The sequence below is a fragment of the Pararge aegeria genome, chromosome 2, assembly GCF_905163445.1.
Source record: "Pararge aegeria chromosome 2, ilParAegt1.1, whole genome shotgun sequence".
NCBI classification, from domain to species: Eukaryota; Metazoa; Arthropoda; class Insecta; order Lepidoptera; family Nymphalidae; genus Pararge; species Pararge aegeria.
Genome location: NC_053181.1, coordinates 2,992,834 through 3,006,983, shown reverse-complemented (window position 1 = coordinate 3,006,983; position 14,150 = coordinate 2,992,834). Strand labels below are relative to the sequence as shown.

At 36.8% G+C, this 14,150-nt stretch overlaps 2 protein-coding genes across 4 annotated transcripts in view; one reads left to right on the top strand and one right to left on the bottom strand.

Moving 5' to 3' along the window:
- LOC120630088 overlaps positions 1–1,123 on the top strand; it is a 31,252-nt gene extending 30,129 nt beyond the window's left edge. The window contains exon 29 of the mRNA XM_039899235.1: positions 771–1,123. Coding sequence (XP_039755169.1) covers positions 771–1,103 — 333 coding nt within the window. The 3' untranslated portion in view covers positions 1,104–1,123. The remainder of the gene's footprint in view (positions 1–770) is intronic.
- A 7,279-nt stretch (positions 1,124–8,402) lies between these two features.
- LOC120629095 (BLOC-1-related complex subunit 8 homolog) lies at positions 8,403–14,145 on the bottom strand. Of its 3 annotated transcripts, none has more exons than XM_039897877.1 (4): positions 14,128–14,145; positions 12,707–12,882; positions 11,513–11,690; positions 8,403–10,766 (listed from the first exon to the last, which is right to left on the bottom strand). In XM_039897877.1, exons 2-4 carry the CDS (start codon positions 12,756–12,758, stop codon positions 10,481–10,483), a joined length of 516 nt encoding a protein of 171 aa, XP_039753811.1. In that variant the 5' UTR covers positions 12,759–12,882; positions 14,128–14,145; the 3' UTR covers positions 8,403–10,480. The 3 variants fall into 3 exon arrangements, with proteins under 3 accessions (XP_039753811.1, XP_039753793.1, XP_039753802.1); XM_039897859.1 differs by lacking the exon at positions 14,128–14,145 and adding an exon at positions 12,963–13,099; XM_039897868.1 differs by lacking the exon at positions 14,128–14,145 and adding an exon at positions 12,998–13,089.
- Positions 14,146–14,150: the final 5 nt, after the last annotated feature.

Here is a 14,150-nt window from a genome sequence, read left to right as displayed (position 1 = left end):
TATTATATCTGCGAAAGTTTATAAGCATGAATGGATGTTTGTTACACTTTCACCATAAAGATTATTTTGTCCTGCGCGCCCCATCTCTGAGTGAATAAAACTGGGATAAGATTAGCATTTGGCTTTTCCCCGTGGAGAAAATGTCTCCTTCCCATTCTAGCCGTGCAGCATGCGTCGGTTAGCCTAGCTACACAGCTATAGCCAGCTTTTCGAGTTTGTTGAGCTAAGTCGGCATCTCTGGTAGGTAGGTACTTCATTTCCGATTTGATCATGTAGAGATACTCCGAGTTTTCTTATGATTCCCATAGTTAATAATTTACTATTGTCTCATAATAATCATCATCTTATCAACCCATTGCCGTCCCACTAAAGGGCACGGGTCTCCTCCCACAATGACAAAGGGTTAACACCGTACACCGCCACGCTGGCCCAGTGCGGAGTTGTGGACTTCACACACCTTTGGGAACGTTATGGAAACCCGCATGCCTGAGAGTTCTCTCAGGCATGCGGGTTTCCTCACGATGTTTTCCTTCGCCGTTTAAGCAAGCTATATTTAAATTGCTTTTAACGCACATAACTTACAAATGTCAGAGGTAAGCGCTGGGATTCGAACTCGGCCCCCCGAATGGAAGTCCTACCCACTGGGCTATCACCGCTTCACTGTTGGCTACAGATATATTTTTACTAACGTAACTGCGAACCGTCATAAGCCAAACCTTAAAGGTCAATGATGATAACTTTTAAACCCTTATTATCAATTCTTTATTCAGGTACAAGTAAACATACAAGTGTTGGACGCAACCTTGACATGGGGTACAGTATTCGAGAGGATGGAAGAGTTACAAGCTGAAAACAGAGATGTCTATTCCTACATTATCACTGCAACTCCAATAGATTACGTGTACAACTCGATCGTAAGCTACGAAATTGGGCGTCGGAGTGTAATTGACGATGAGAAGTCTTGCTGCTGCAAGTATCTCTATCCACAAAAGCCTAAAGCTGTGCCAAAAAAAGAGACGCTGGATGGGCTCATACCCTTCGAACAAAGGTTCCATATTACCAAGCTTACAGAGTTGCCCTGGTCTGTAATTTTTAACAGATAAGTGGAGAATGAAACAGTTTTGCCGTAGCGGACGCAAGCCGTGCGACGTACGAGGGGCGGACGAAGTAGGGCTAGCAGGCGCACCACGAGATATATATCACTACCCGTTACTCGTATTTTTTCTATAGAGATTGACGGGATAGTGGGTAGACATAACTTCTCGTGGCGCGCAGCCTAGCCTTGCAGGATCCGAAATTCAAAAAATATTTTTACTAGCTTTTGAATAAGACAGTTTTGCGGTAGCGGACGCAAGCCGTGCCACGTACGAGGGGCGGACGAGGTAGGGCTAGCATGCGCACCACGAGATATATATCACTACCCGTTACTCGTATTTTTTCTATAGAGATTGACGGGATAATGGGTAGACATAACTCTCTCATGGCGCGCAGCCTAGCATTGAAGAATCCAAAATTCTAAAAATATTTTTACTAGCTTTTGAATAAGACAGTTTTGCCGTAGCGGACGCAAGCCGTGCTACGTACGAGGGGCGGACGAAGTAGGGCTAGCATGCGCACCACGAGATATATATCACTACCCGTTAATCTTATTTTTTCTATAGAGATTGACGGGATAATGGGTAGACATAACTTCTCGTGGCGCGCAGCCTAGCCTTGCAGGATCCTAAATTCAAAACATTTTTTTACTAGCTTTTGCTCGCGTTCTTACGGCTTTTAACGAATCCCGCGGGAATCGTTTGTTTTCCTGTGATAAAAAGAAGCGTAGGTATGTTACTCATCATCCTTTAAAAGAGAAAGGGCAAACAAACATTATTGCATTTATTAAATTAAGTAGTTAGGATGAAGCAGTTTATGATATGAGTACCTACACAGCTACACCGTGTGGCGACCGTGATATATATCTCAACACAGGTTTTGCGTCCATAAGTTTATTTATTTATTTATTTATTCCCATCTTACATTTTTGTCATTACAGGAAAAAGTTATCCTAATACGACAATGCAGCATGTTATGTAAATTTTAATAAAATATATATAACTATAGTGTATATGATAAAATCCAAATCGCTATATTTGTGAGTTCACTCAGAGTGCAACAAAATAAATCCGTCTTCTCGGCTATCACATTGAGGGTACGGAGTGCGCGCGTCGCGCGCGTCAGTGGCGCCTCCTTCAGTAGCTTGGTGCGCCCGTTCGGCACCGCCAGCAGCGATGGCCGGTGCCTCCGCCAAACATACCGAAAATTAGAATAAAATTAAGTTAGTTAAGTTAGAGTAAGATAAATCATCTCTACACAGAATTTGCACCATAAGTTGTAATACTGTACATAACAATACAAATGCGTAAACAACATTTGTTTGTATATCCCGCTCATAACTGCCTTGTTGTGGTTAGATTGTTTAAATACGGATTACGAGGTCCCGGGTTCGATTCTCGGGTCGGCCAAAACTGTTCGGTTTTGTTTTAGAATTCTCAGTAGGTACCAGTCTGGAGTTAAGAAATCGGTGAGCACCTTAAGCCGCCCGTATGATTTTTATCTTACCTTGTGAGCGTTATATTCCCTTAGAAAAGGAATGGTGACAACTGTATTCTGTTCTGCCGTCACCACACGCATACACCATCTGTCATCACCGACGCCATTATACAACATATACAACGTATAAATGAAAACCGAAATAAATAATAAATATACTACGACGATACACACATCGCCATCTAACCCCAAAGTAAGCGTAGCTTGTGTTATGGGTACTAAGATAGCTGATGAATATTTTTATGAATATAATACACATAAATACTTATAAGATACAGACACTGTAAAACATTCATGTTCATCACACAAACATTTTCCAGTTGTGGGAATCGAACCCACGACCTTGGACTCAGAAAGCAGGGACGCTGCCCACTGCGCCACTCGGCCGTCAAATACTTTACATTGCAGGCTTAAGAGGTACATTATGGACTGTCTCTGAGGCTTATCTTACCGAAAACCACTGCCACATGTTATGTAATAAACCACTGCCATAGTTTTTATTGAATGTATTCAGATACAGCCTTTACATCACATGCAAAATTAAAATCATTCTTTATATTCTTTTTTTTTTTTAACTGTGTGTTAAAATCTACTTATATATATTATGTTTGTTATATATTTATATATATTATGTATATTTTCTATTTATATATCATGTAGGTATATTTTATATATTACGTATATTTATTTAAATTATATATGTATTTGTATCTTTACATTTTGGTATTTATGTATATCTATCAACACTCTTGGCACTATCCCGTTCTCTTGCTGTAAGTCCTATCTACAAAGGTTGCCTGTAAGAGATTGCTTGCAGCAATAAGGCCGCCTTTGCATGTCTACATTGTGTACTGTATACTCCTTACTGTTTCTTTTCCTGTATGTTATACGTGCAATAAAGTGTTTCTTCTTCTTCTTCTTCTTCATGTGACTCCCGTCATTTTATTAGGGACGCGTCGCGTAGCGTAGGTACTATGCGCCTGTCGGTCTTTTATTTTCAATAGAGTTGTCATAAGTAAACACTAAGAAGGTTTTAAATTCGTTTCTATGGAAAAATAAATATGTTTCTTTTGATTTAATATTTTTACAGGTTGATTCCTTATGAAGGATACTTATGCATCGTTCAACATTATTTTGTAATTCTGTTACGCATTGCATAGTAACGTAATACTTATACATTAAGTTAAGTTTAAAAGTCAGAATTAAGTTCATACAGAAACCGTGTAAACGACTAATATTGAAGCATCAAAAACCACTCCACTTCAGTAGTGTTTCTCGAACAGGCGCGAGCAGTTAGCCACTTCATTCCATTTAGCAGCCGAAAATTTTAGCTCTAATGTAAAATAAAGTACTGAAAAACTAAAGTTTGTGTGATAGCTATTTTTCGCGGGTGTGAAGTGACTAAGTGAGAGGTTTTGGACACAATCCACTGCGTGAAAGGCTGACTGAGGGTTCTGTATGTTTAAAGCGTTTTGAAATATGTATTAACTTTTAACTGTACCTATTATCTATTAATACTGAATGCAAAGCAAAAAAATTTGGGAAATCCAAAAGTGCACGCCTCATAATCTCATTTTTTTCACAATAAAATTGAATTTTTTTTTAATTGAAACTCAATGCTCATTACAAATTTTTTTTTTTTCATATTTATTATTATTCATTTTTTGTAAACAAGACACGGGAATGTCATAATGATTGCACATTGAAAGTTACAATTAATATTAGCTAGAATAATTACATGGAAATTTAACGACAGTGAATTGAACGCTCATATTAACTAAGAAATTATGTCGTGTGTTACTTTAGATAATTAAAAAAAAATTATTCCGATAGGATCATTTTTTCGACCAATTTTGATGCCACATACACCCGTCCATACACGGACGTCCAGAAAAGATTATGTTTAATGTTATTATTTACTATGTTAAACATAAAAATTGTTATTGAAATGTATTTTATGTGCCTGACAAATTATTTGACTTGATATTAGTGTACTCAAATTAACCTGTAAGTGCAATATAAATAACAAAAAATCAATTTCAGTTTCGAGAAAACTGCTTTTTTTGAAATGTCGAGAGTAGAGCACAACCTCAACGCTTCGCTTATGAGGCGTGCAATAAAGCAAAGCTTTTGCGTAGGTGGCATCAAGAAAAGCATGTTAAGTCATTGCGAGAGAATTTATTTTATTTTGTTAGTAATAAGCATGGTTGTTTAACAATGATAAGTAGGCAATAAAGATGTCGTTTTTACTAAGTATGGTGTTTTATTTACGTATTAGGTTTGTAGCAGTTTTATTAAAACCCATACTCCTAAACGGTCTCCACGCGCCATCGTGTCAATTAATCAATCCTTACCGTATTCGGTTAGGGCGACTGTTTCGGATTCCGGCTGAAAGCGTCGCTTGTAAGCTCTAAGATGTCTCGCATAACCTGATTTAGTCCATCGCATAACGGAATATTCATTATATATGTAAATATAAAAATGAAAATGTAAAAATGTTTGTGTGATGAACATGAATGTTTCTCAGTGTCTGAAATGAATGTTTTGTGTGTCTTAAACGGTAAGGAAAACATCGTTAGAAACCTGCACGCCGGAAAGTTCTACATGATGTTCTCAAAGGTGCACGCTTTCGCCTGCGTGGTTGACTATGGCCATAACCCCTCCTCATTGTGGGAGGTGACCTGTGCTCTGTAGTGAACCGGTAATGGGTTTATGTGATGATGATAAATAATAAGTTACCACTACCACCTTTGACTGCATCATCAGTAACCACCAGGTGAGATAGCAGCCGAGTTACATTGTCTCTCATACACCATTTCACCCTTTTATGATTTCGGAAATAGTAGTAATAGTTCCCATACTAACTTTTTATCCGCTATTCTAAACAAATTACCGCGACCCGACGCGTCGCATCGCTCGCCCACGCTTAAACTTTGATACTCAGCTTCGAAGAGACGTAGTATTAGGCTATTTAACATACTGATAGCTATTTTATATACTACTAGCGGCCCCAGCGCCATCTGACGGGCTGATTTGTTAATCTAAACCATCCAGGGTGCCACTCAAACGCACACCGAAAAATTCATTCAAATCGGTCCAGCCGTTTAGGAGGAGTTCAGTGACATACACACGCACACAAGAAATATATATATAAAAAGATAAGCATTTAGTGAAAACCTGCCTTTAAGTCATTACAATCAGATTTTCGCAAACTTACTGGTGCAATTGTTCTGGAGTAAAAAAATTTATACTTCTTGCTGTGCTGTGAGTTGTTGTTATAGACGATCGTGGACCGGTGATATTTCTTGCTAACTAGTTATTGCTTCCAACTAGGAGGTCTACCTACTAACGCTGCATTTACCAAGGCCTTTATTCAAGCACCTTTGGCCCTCAACGTCCATCGGTTCCAACTATGATGTTCTCCTACAGAGTGGTTAGTGTGAGATTTTATACTTATAAATAAATAAATAAATAAATATTCTACGACAATACACACTGCGCCATCTAGCCCCAAAGTAAGCGTAGCTTGTGTTATGGGTGCTAAGGTGACTGATGAATATTTTTTTTTTATGAATATTATACATGAATACTTAGAATTATATGTAAACACCCAGACACTGAAAAACATTCCTGTTCATCACACAAACATTTTCCAGTTGTAGGAATCGAACCCACGGCCTTTGACTCAGAAAGCAGGGTCGCTGCCCACTGCGCCAATCGGCCGTCAGCCTACCTATGCTATGCCACTGATGAGCGCTATGTAGTGAAAATACTGTTTCCCAGAACTATAACTAGATGGCGCTCTTCCGATTCCACACAAATCGTAGTTAACTTTCACGCGATCGAATAGGTAGGTGAAGGTAGAAAATCTCACTAGACACTCTAATCCCCTTATGTCTAATTTGATCACGTAGAGATACTCCGAGCATAGCCCGCTGAGTGAGTAATGCCCATTTTCACTAAACCTAAGAAACTATTAAATCGGGTGCCTAATGATTTGGATGATGCGTAAAGAATAATAACGTTTCAATATTAGATGATCACTAACGACGTTGGCGCCATATATAAGTACGACCAACGATTCAGCGTAAACATATCGATAAAAAAATCGTTCTTTTTTATAACCTTAAATGCAAACGAAAAGTGAAAAAAATGATAATAAAAACACAAAATACCACATTTTACGGCAAGAACCATAGACAAGTTAGGTTATATTAGTTGTCTAGTAAAAATCGATTGGTGAAAGGTATATGTATGCCTAGGAATCTTCGATTAAGCGCTACTTACTCAGGGATTGCTTTGTCCGTTGTTAGTCAAAACGGGCATTAGCCATTTTACTAGACCTATCGCTAGCGACCACGTTTCGGAGCTATAAATTCTCAATTTAGATTGGTTCTTTGTAAAGCCTTGCCGGTGAAAATTCTAAAAAAGCTTCATTTTACTGCCGACTGGCGCAGTGGGCAGCGACCCTGCTTTCTGAGTCCAAGGCCGTGGGTTCGATTCTCGCAACTGGAAAATGTTTGTGTGATGAGCATTAAGTGTTTTTCAGTGTCTGGGTGTTTATATGTATTTTCTAAGTATTTATGTATATATAATTCATAAAAATATTCATCAGTCATCTTAGTACCCATAACACAAGCTACGCTTACTTTGGGGCTAGGTGGCGATGTGTGTATTGTCGTAGTATATTTATTTACTGTCTTAACGAAGAGTTAACAATATGAGTTTAAGCACTATTAGAGCTACATACTGTATACAAGAGCGCTATACAAGCGTTTTAACTCTTTTCTTAAATATTATAGCTCAACGGGTATATAGCACGATAAGTTTTTTGGATTTGTCGATATATCGACCCAGTTTCATGGATCGTGGTCACGACGGGACCAGTCACGGGGACGGTCCCGTCTTGACCACGAAACTGGGTCGAAATATCGACAAATCCAAAAATTATTATCGTTCTATTTACCTACCCGTTGTTACACCGTTACCGTTGTTAAATTCTTAGCTAAAATAACAAAGGTGTTATTAGCGTAAAGCAATGCATTTGGGTTATTGCAAATGAGTGAAGTGAAGTTTAAATAAAAGCACATTATCTAATTGCGATAGAGTTAAATATATTTATTGTTAATAAAAAGCATGGTTTTAAAACAATCATATTTTCATTTATGGCAATAAACATTAGTATATTGTGCAACTAGTGCGACAAGTTGTCGATTGCCCACGAAAGCGAAGTTGAACGCACGAGAGAAGCGAGTGCGGTCACTCGCTTGAGTGGGTAATCGATGTCGCACTTGTTGCACATACTATTTTGTATTACTCATGCGGGGAAAGTATCTTGACGCTCGCTGTTGCGGTTGAAAAAGACTACTTTCCCCGCATGAGTGATACAAATTTTATTTTTCCATACCTATTAGTGGTTTATGAAAAAAATGTATGATTAGAGTAAGCCCAGCGTGAAAATTGTTAATATTACAATTTGAGACTTATTGCACAAAACAAATAGGTACAAAAGCTCTAGCAGAACTTTATATAATATACGTATTCGACAAAGTTCAATGTTATCATTTTTTAAATCTATTAGTTAATTTAATTGTTTTTTTTTTATTCCACTACAAGTTAGTCCTTCGCTGCAATCTCACCCGGTGGTAAGTGATGATTGAAGCGTGCTAACCTGTTAGGGAGTATGGTAGTCATACCCCTAATAGGTTTCTACGCGACATCGCACCGAAACACTAAATCGCTTAGCGGCACGTCTTTGTCGGTAGGGTGGTAACTAGCCACGGCCAAAGCCACCCACCAGACCAGACTAGAGAAAATTCAGAAATCATAATCCCAAATTGCCCCTGTCGGGAATCGAACCCGGGACCTCCTACTGAAATTCACAGCGCACACCGCTGCGCCATCAGGTTGTCAAAATTTCAATCGGATTTATGTTAATCTTCATTAGTTTATCTCGATGAATATAATTCTAAAACGTTAATCGTAAGCACATAATAAGATGGGAAGTTTAGCGTCGAATTACCTTATTAAGACAAACCTTTTATAAACTACGTTTTTTTACGGTACGTTTTTTCTGTAAGTAAATAGTGTTCCTAAGTAAACAAAGTAAACATTGACATGTTAGTAAACAATTCAAGTCAAGGTCTTACAGTTAAAAGAGATTGCGTAGGGCCTGTATTGATAAAGCAACATCGAGGACAGGTTATCAATATATAAAGCTAAAGTCCGGGAGTGAGAACCTATTCTGTGATATATTTTTTTAAATTCCCAGTTTGCCTTGACTGCAATCTCACCTGTAGTGAATATAGGCTTACTTGGAACATGGTTTGTTGGCTTACAATTGATGAGCCAGGTGACAAAGTAAAATAGACCGTATGTTCCTCGGTTTAGAGTCGCAAATTCTGTTTCTTTAATTTATGATTTACAAACGCACTGCCAAAAGCCCTAGCTGAAGTATTATAGGCTAATGCGTAGCTTTAATGCTATAAGAATAAGATCCATTTTACTCGGTATTTTGATACTTGAAAAGGACTCCCCGATTAACTCCAGAGAAAACTTGTTCTTATGGTACTAGTTTTAAGTGGTTATGCAGTCTAATATAAATACATATAAATAAATATAAATTACTAAAATATACATTGATTGCTAGCAAGTGCACCAAAAGTTTCATTTACTTTGTAGATTTACTCTCGTTTGATTTTGAAATGCTACTAATAAATATGAGTCTATAGATACTGGATATTGTTATTACTATTATATTCTGCTGTGATACATTATAAATATGTTACACTCATAACCAAAATAGAGAAGCAACACCAAAGCAGATAACTCGATTAAAGTTTGAATGGCATAAAGTTTTGAATTAAAACCAGGGTAACGTAACCTTTCCAAATTTAAAAGTGACTTTTCACCAAGAACGTGCAAGGATAAGTCGTGAATATATGTCTGAGTAGAATCCGTTAATTCCCATAGATTTGTCTACTAATGTTTTAAGGCCCTTCAGACATCAGGCAAACTATGTGAGTAAGAGTATATTAGTATCGGAGACTTGTATTGCCTTGGATAGAAGCAGGCATTACTTTGCGGAAATCCGTGATATATTATGAAAATTAAGCTTAATTAGCTATACTCCGCGAAAAGCAGGAGAGTCTGTGTAGTGTTTGTGAATATTATATTTGTTAAATAATATTACGTAAACTATACACAAACATACATTGTTACACGAGAGATTAGGCGAGAGTGGACGTGCCAGATAAAAGTGCGAGTGTCGAGCATGTGCTACACTACCCAATACCACATAGCAGACAATACAGTCTGTATGATGTAATTTATGATTTCTTCAATCCTTATACTGCACACCAAACAGATCTTCAGCAATGTACCCTGCACGCACGTTGCGCTCCGAAACCAGAGCATCCTCAGGAGATGTTGACTTTACAATCTGTTGAACTCGAAGTTGGGCATGTAATATTGCAATAACCAAAAGAATTTGGTTAAATGAGGAATCTCGTCACTGGTTTGAGATAATTTGAAACTCCATCTAAAAATACTTTACTCAATATTGAATTTGATTTATTAGACAGTAGAGCTAGAGATTTGGCATCTTTAGAAGAAATCCTAACTATTGTTCATTGTAAAGTCTACGTCTCCTGATGCTCCGGTTTCAGAGCGAAACGTGCGTAGAGGGTACATTGCCGAAGGTCTATTTGGTGTGGAATATTAGTAAGAAATTATAAATTACACCATTCGGATTCTCCTGCTTTTCGCGGAGTATAGTAAATTAAGCTTAATTTTCCTACTATAAATGTATTGACTTGCTTACAAACGAGGTTATTGGAACAGAAAACCATAGACAAGTGCGAAATTGCTAAACTCATTCAGTGGGTTTCTAATGTAAAGTTGTATGGGATCTATGCAGCTCAGCATTCGACCCTCTCGCATGTGTCATGATATTCTCTATCCTGTTAGTAGTTTCCCTGATCATGGAGAAGTCGGATAAATCCGGGAGGTCTAGCACAATGTGCGCAGAGAGACGTTTGTACACAGAATTGGTATCTTTTTTATTTCGTCGCGCTTCCTCGTATTTCAATTGTTGCTTTAAAAATATTGATTGCTTCAACATTTCCTGGATTTTGTTGAAGCTGGTCGCTGCGGCGTCCATTGACTTGACTGCACTGAAATGGAATTGTAATATTTTAGAAAAGGTAGATAGTGAAAAAATATCTAAAGCTAAAGTGACAAGCAAGATGAAAGGTCTAATAACAGTTCTATCCTTTTGACAATGTCCCTAATAATAAAAAAGAGTATTTTAACATCTGTCAATTTAATTTCTGAGAGTGGTGTACAATTAGATTAGCAATAATCCCATTCCTGAAGTTTCATTCATCATCATATGTCTCTGATGCCATTTTGTTTTTGTTTCTGATGATGCCCTTCATAGGTAATTAAGTTCTGTGTTAATGTACATGTGGAAGTTTTGTTTGTTTATATATTACATTCTGTGTTATTGCCCCTTTTTATGACTGTTTTATTCGCTAACCTAGCCAAATATCCTGTTTTATCTTATGGGTTTTGGGAAGAACTAAACTGTGTTTCATCACATCTTATATGAGATATTAATTAATCTTCATCTAACAGTTTATTACCAACCCTAGACCTCATCATTGCTATCAAGGGTGGTTTGATGACAATCCTTATTAGGAAGTAATTAACTTAAAACTAAATGGACTTGGAGTGTTTCTAATGGTTTCCAACATAGCATGAATATATTGACAGCTCACTACAGGGCATGGGTCACCTTCCGCAATGAGATTGGGTTTAGGCTGTAAACTATGTTGGCCCAGTGGTTGAAATGCACATAACTTAGAAAAGGGATTGGATTCCAACTCATGAATTTTCCAAAAATATAAAAAAAAAGTACCTCAGAGCATACTCCACATCATAACATCTCCCCTGCAGTTCATGCTGTAGCTTTGTGACCTCAACTCTCCTCTCTACCATGGGGGGCAGGGCTTTCCTGACATGCTCCTGTAGTCTGTACAAAGCCAAAGATGGTTCATTGGCAACAATATGCATATTCTCTGATATGCGCTCTGCCGCTGAAATTTTTATTTTCTAGATAAATTCTAACTTCTGTATTATTTAGTTAAAGGAACTTGTTTAGTCACTGAGATGCATTGCACAAATGTTAACTTGAGTATTATTGTGAACAAGATAACAAACTCACTAATAACTTCAAACTTTGATTACAGTTAGGTTTTTGTGTACACAACAAACAACTAGTTCTACTTTAGATTACAATCTTATTATGGCATACCTCTGTTACTGTTATAATCAGTGATTGGAGTGCAATTTTGTGGAACTTCATGATGTAATCTTTACACTGCTAAGCAATTGAATTCAACTAATTTGGTAAATGGTTAGCATTCATTAACTAGGAAATATTTTCAGAATAAATTAAATATATTTGAAAAGTTAAAACTATAATCCTCAAATATATCATCTTAATATTAATATACAACATATTCAAAAAATATGTTATACTGCTATGTTCATGAGATAATTATTTCACACAAGCCTTATCCATATTAATGTAATGTTTGCAATCATTGACCTGAAATATTTTTAACGCTACCTATTTTGACATATATCTGTGTGTATATAAAAAAAATTATAGCTTTCCTATGTTAGCATTCCCAAACTCGAAGAGTAGCTGATCGATTGAGATTATTAGACAAAATCTATCATTGTTTGTACTGGATTTTCAATATCAGACTTAACTACAGCAAAGTATAGTTCTGTTCAGCTAGTTTGTAGTATTGAAAGTATACTGTTTAATCTTATTGGAGAAATTGTAAATAATTAGCTGCTGCTATCCATAGACAAGTTCTTGGCTTTTTATGATTATTCCAATCAATCTCATCAAATCCCCATAGTAATGTAAACAGGCTAATATAGATGGCAGCCCTTTACAAAAAGAAAATCGTATTTGACAGAGATATATACATATCTCTGTCAAATACGATTTTCTACGTAAAAGAGAGAACAGCAGTATAATATGTGTCATGATTTTTGAAGTCGGTATATAAGTGGGAAACAAGTTTGAAATTCATACCTTTCTTAGCTTTAGCTTCCAGATCAGCATCGCTTTGATAAACAAATGCCATCTTTGTTTTCAACTTTTAGATCTGTTCAATTGTTGACTTGTTTAAAAGATGAAGCTGCAACCAAACACTGACCGCTTTTGCATAAGAAGTAGATGGAGATAACCGTTTCTCATTCTTTCAAACCCTAAAAAAATATTATGTCAGAAACAAGCGTAAATCGTGGACACTCCTAAGCTTAGATTGGGTAATTTTAAAGAATATTACATTTATTAATGTTTTACATGAACACAAAATTGTACCAGTGTACTTTTAATTCTGGAAATATTTAATGTACCAAAACAACAACAAATGAACCGAAACTTTCATAGAATTTCTTCAAAGATGTATTTCATGTCACTCAGTGACAGTTCTTTTAGGGTTTTTTATGGAGGGTAGAGGTAAGGAGAGTCATCTTATATGGGAGAAAAGTTGAAAAAGTTTCCAGTTGTTGCGCTAAATAACAGTTCAAAAATCCTCAAAGGTATGAATGTAGCAATCGTAGATAAATTGAAGTATGCCGAGTTAAAAAATTTAATGTCATTATCGACTAAAGTAGTTAATTATTGAGAATTTCAACAACTTACGTTGTACAAAATATTGTGGTAAATATAACCTTACTTCCTTGTATCTCCATACTTCCTTGTTTATTTTTCAAGCCTACTCTAACAATATTTATATTTGGCGCTTCTTTTAAGAGTTACCCTGATGCAAATGTGGCGCCATCCTAATTTAATACATTTTGACGACACTTTTTCATATACACAGATGACTCTCCTTACCTCTACCCTCCATAGGTTTTTTTCAGTTATTTTTTAGCATAGAGAGCAGAGCAGAGACACACAGTCGAATCAACTCGGTTGAACACTCAGTTGAGAGTATGGAGGGTAGAGGTAAGGAGAGTCATCTGTGTATATGAAAAAGTGTCGTCAAAATGTATTAAATTAGGATGGCGCCACATTTGCATCAGGGTAACTCTTAAAAGAAGCGCCAAATATAAATATTGTTAGAGTAGGCTTGAAAAATAAACAAGGAAGTATGGAGATACAAGGAAGTAAGGTTATATTTACCACAATATTTTGTACAACGTAAGTTGTTAAAATTCTCAATAATTAACTACTTTAGTCGATAATGACATTCAATTTTTTAACTCGGCATACTTCAATTCATCTACGATTGCTACATTCATACCATACCCTGTGCCTCCACCAGCGCCATTGTGGAGGATTTTTGAACTGTTATTTAGCGCAACAACTGGACACTTTTTCAACTTTTCTCCCATATAAGATGACTCTCCTTACCCTCCATAGTTGAGAGTAATGTCTCTGACACTTGGCAGTGACATACCACCATACGACATACCGCAGACAGAGACTCTGTCTACGCGACATACCTACTTATTTTGTCGTATTGCAG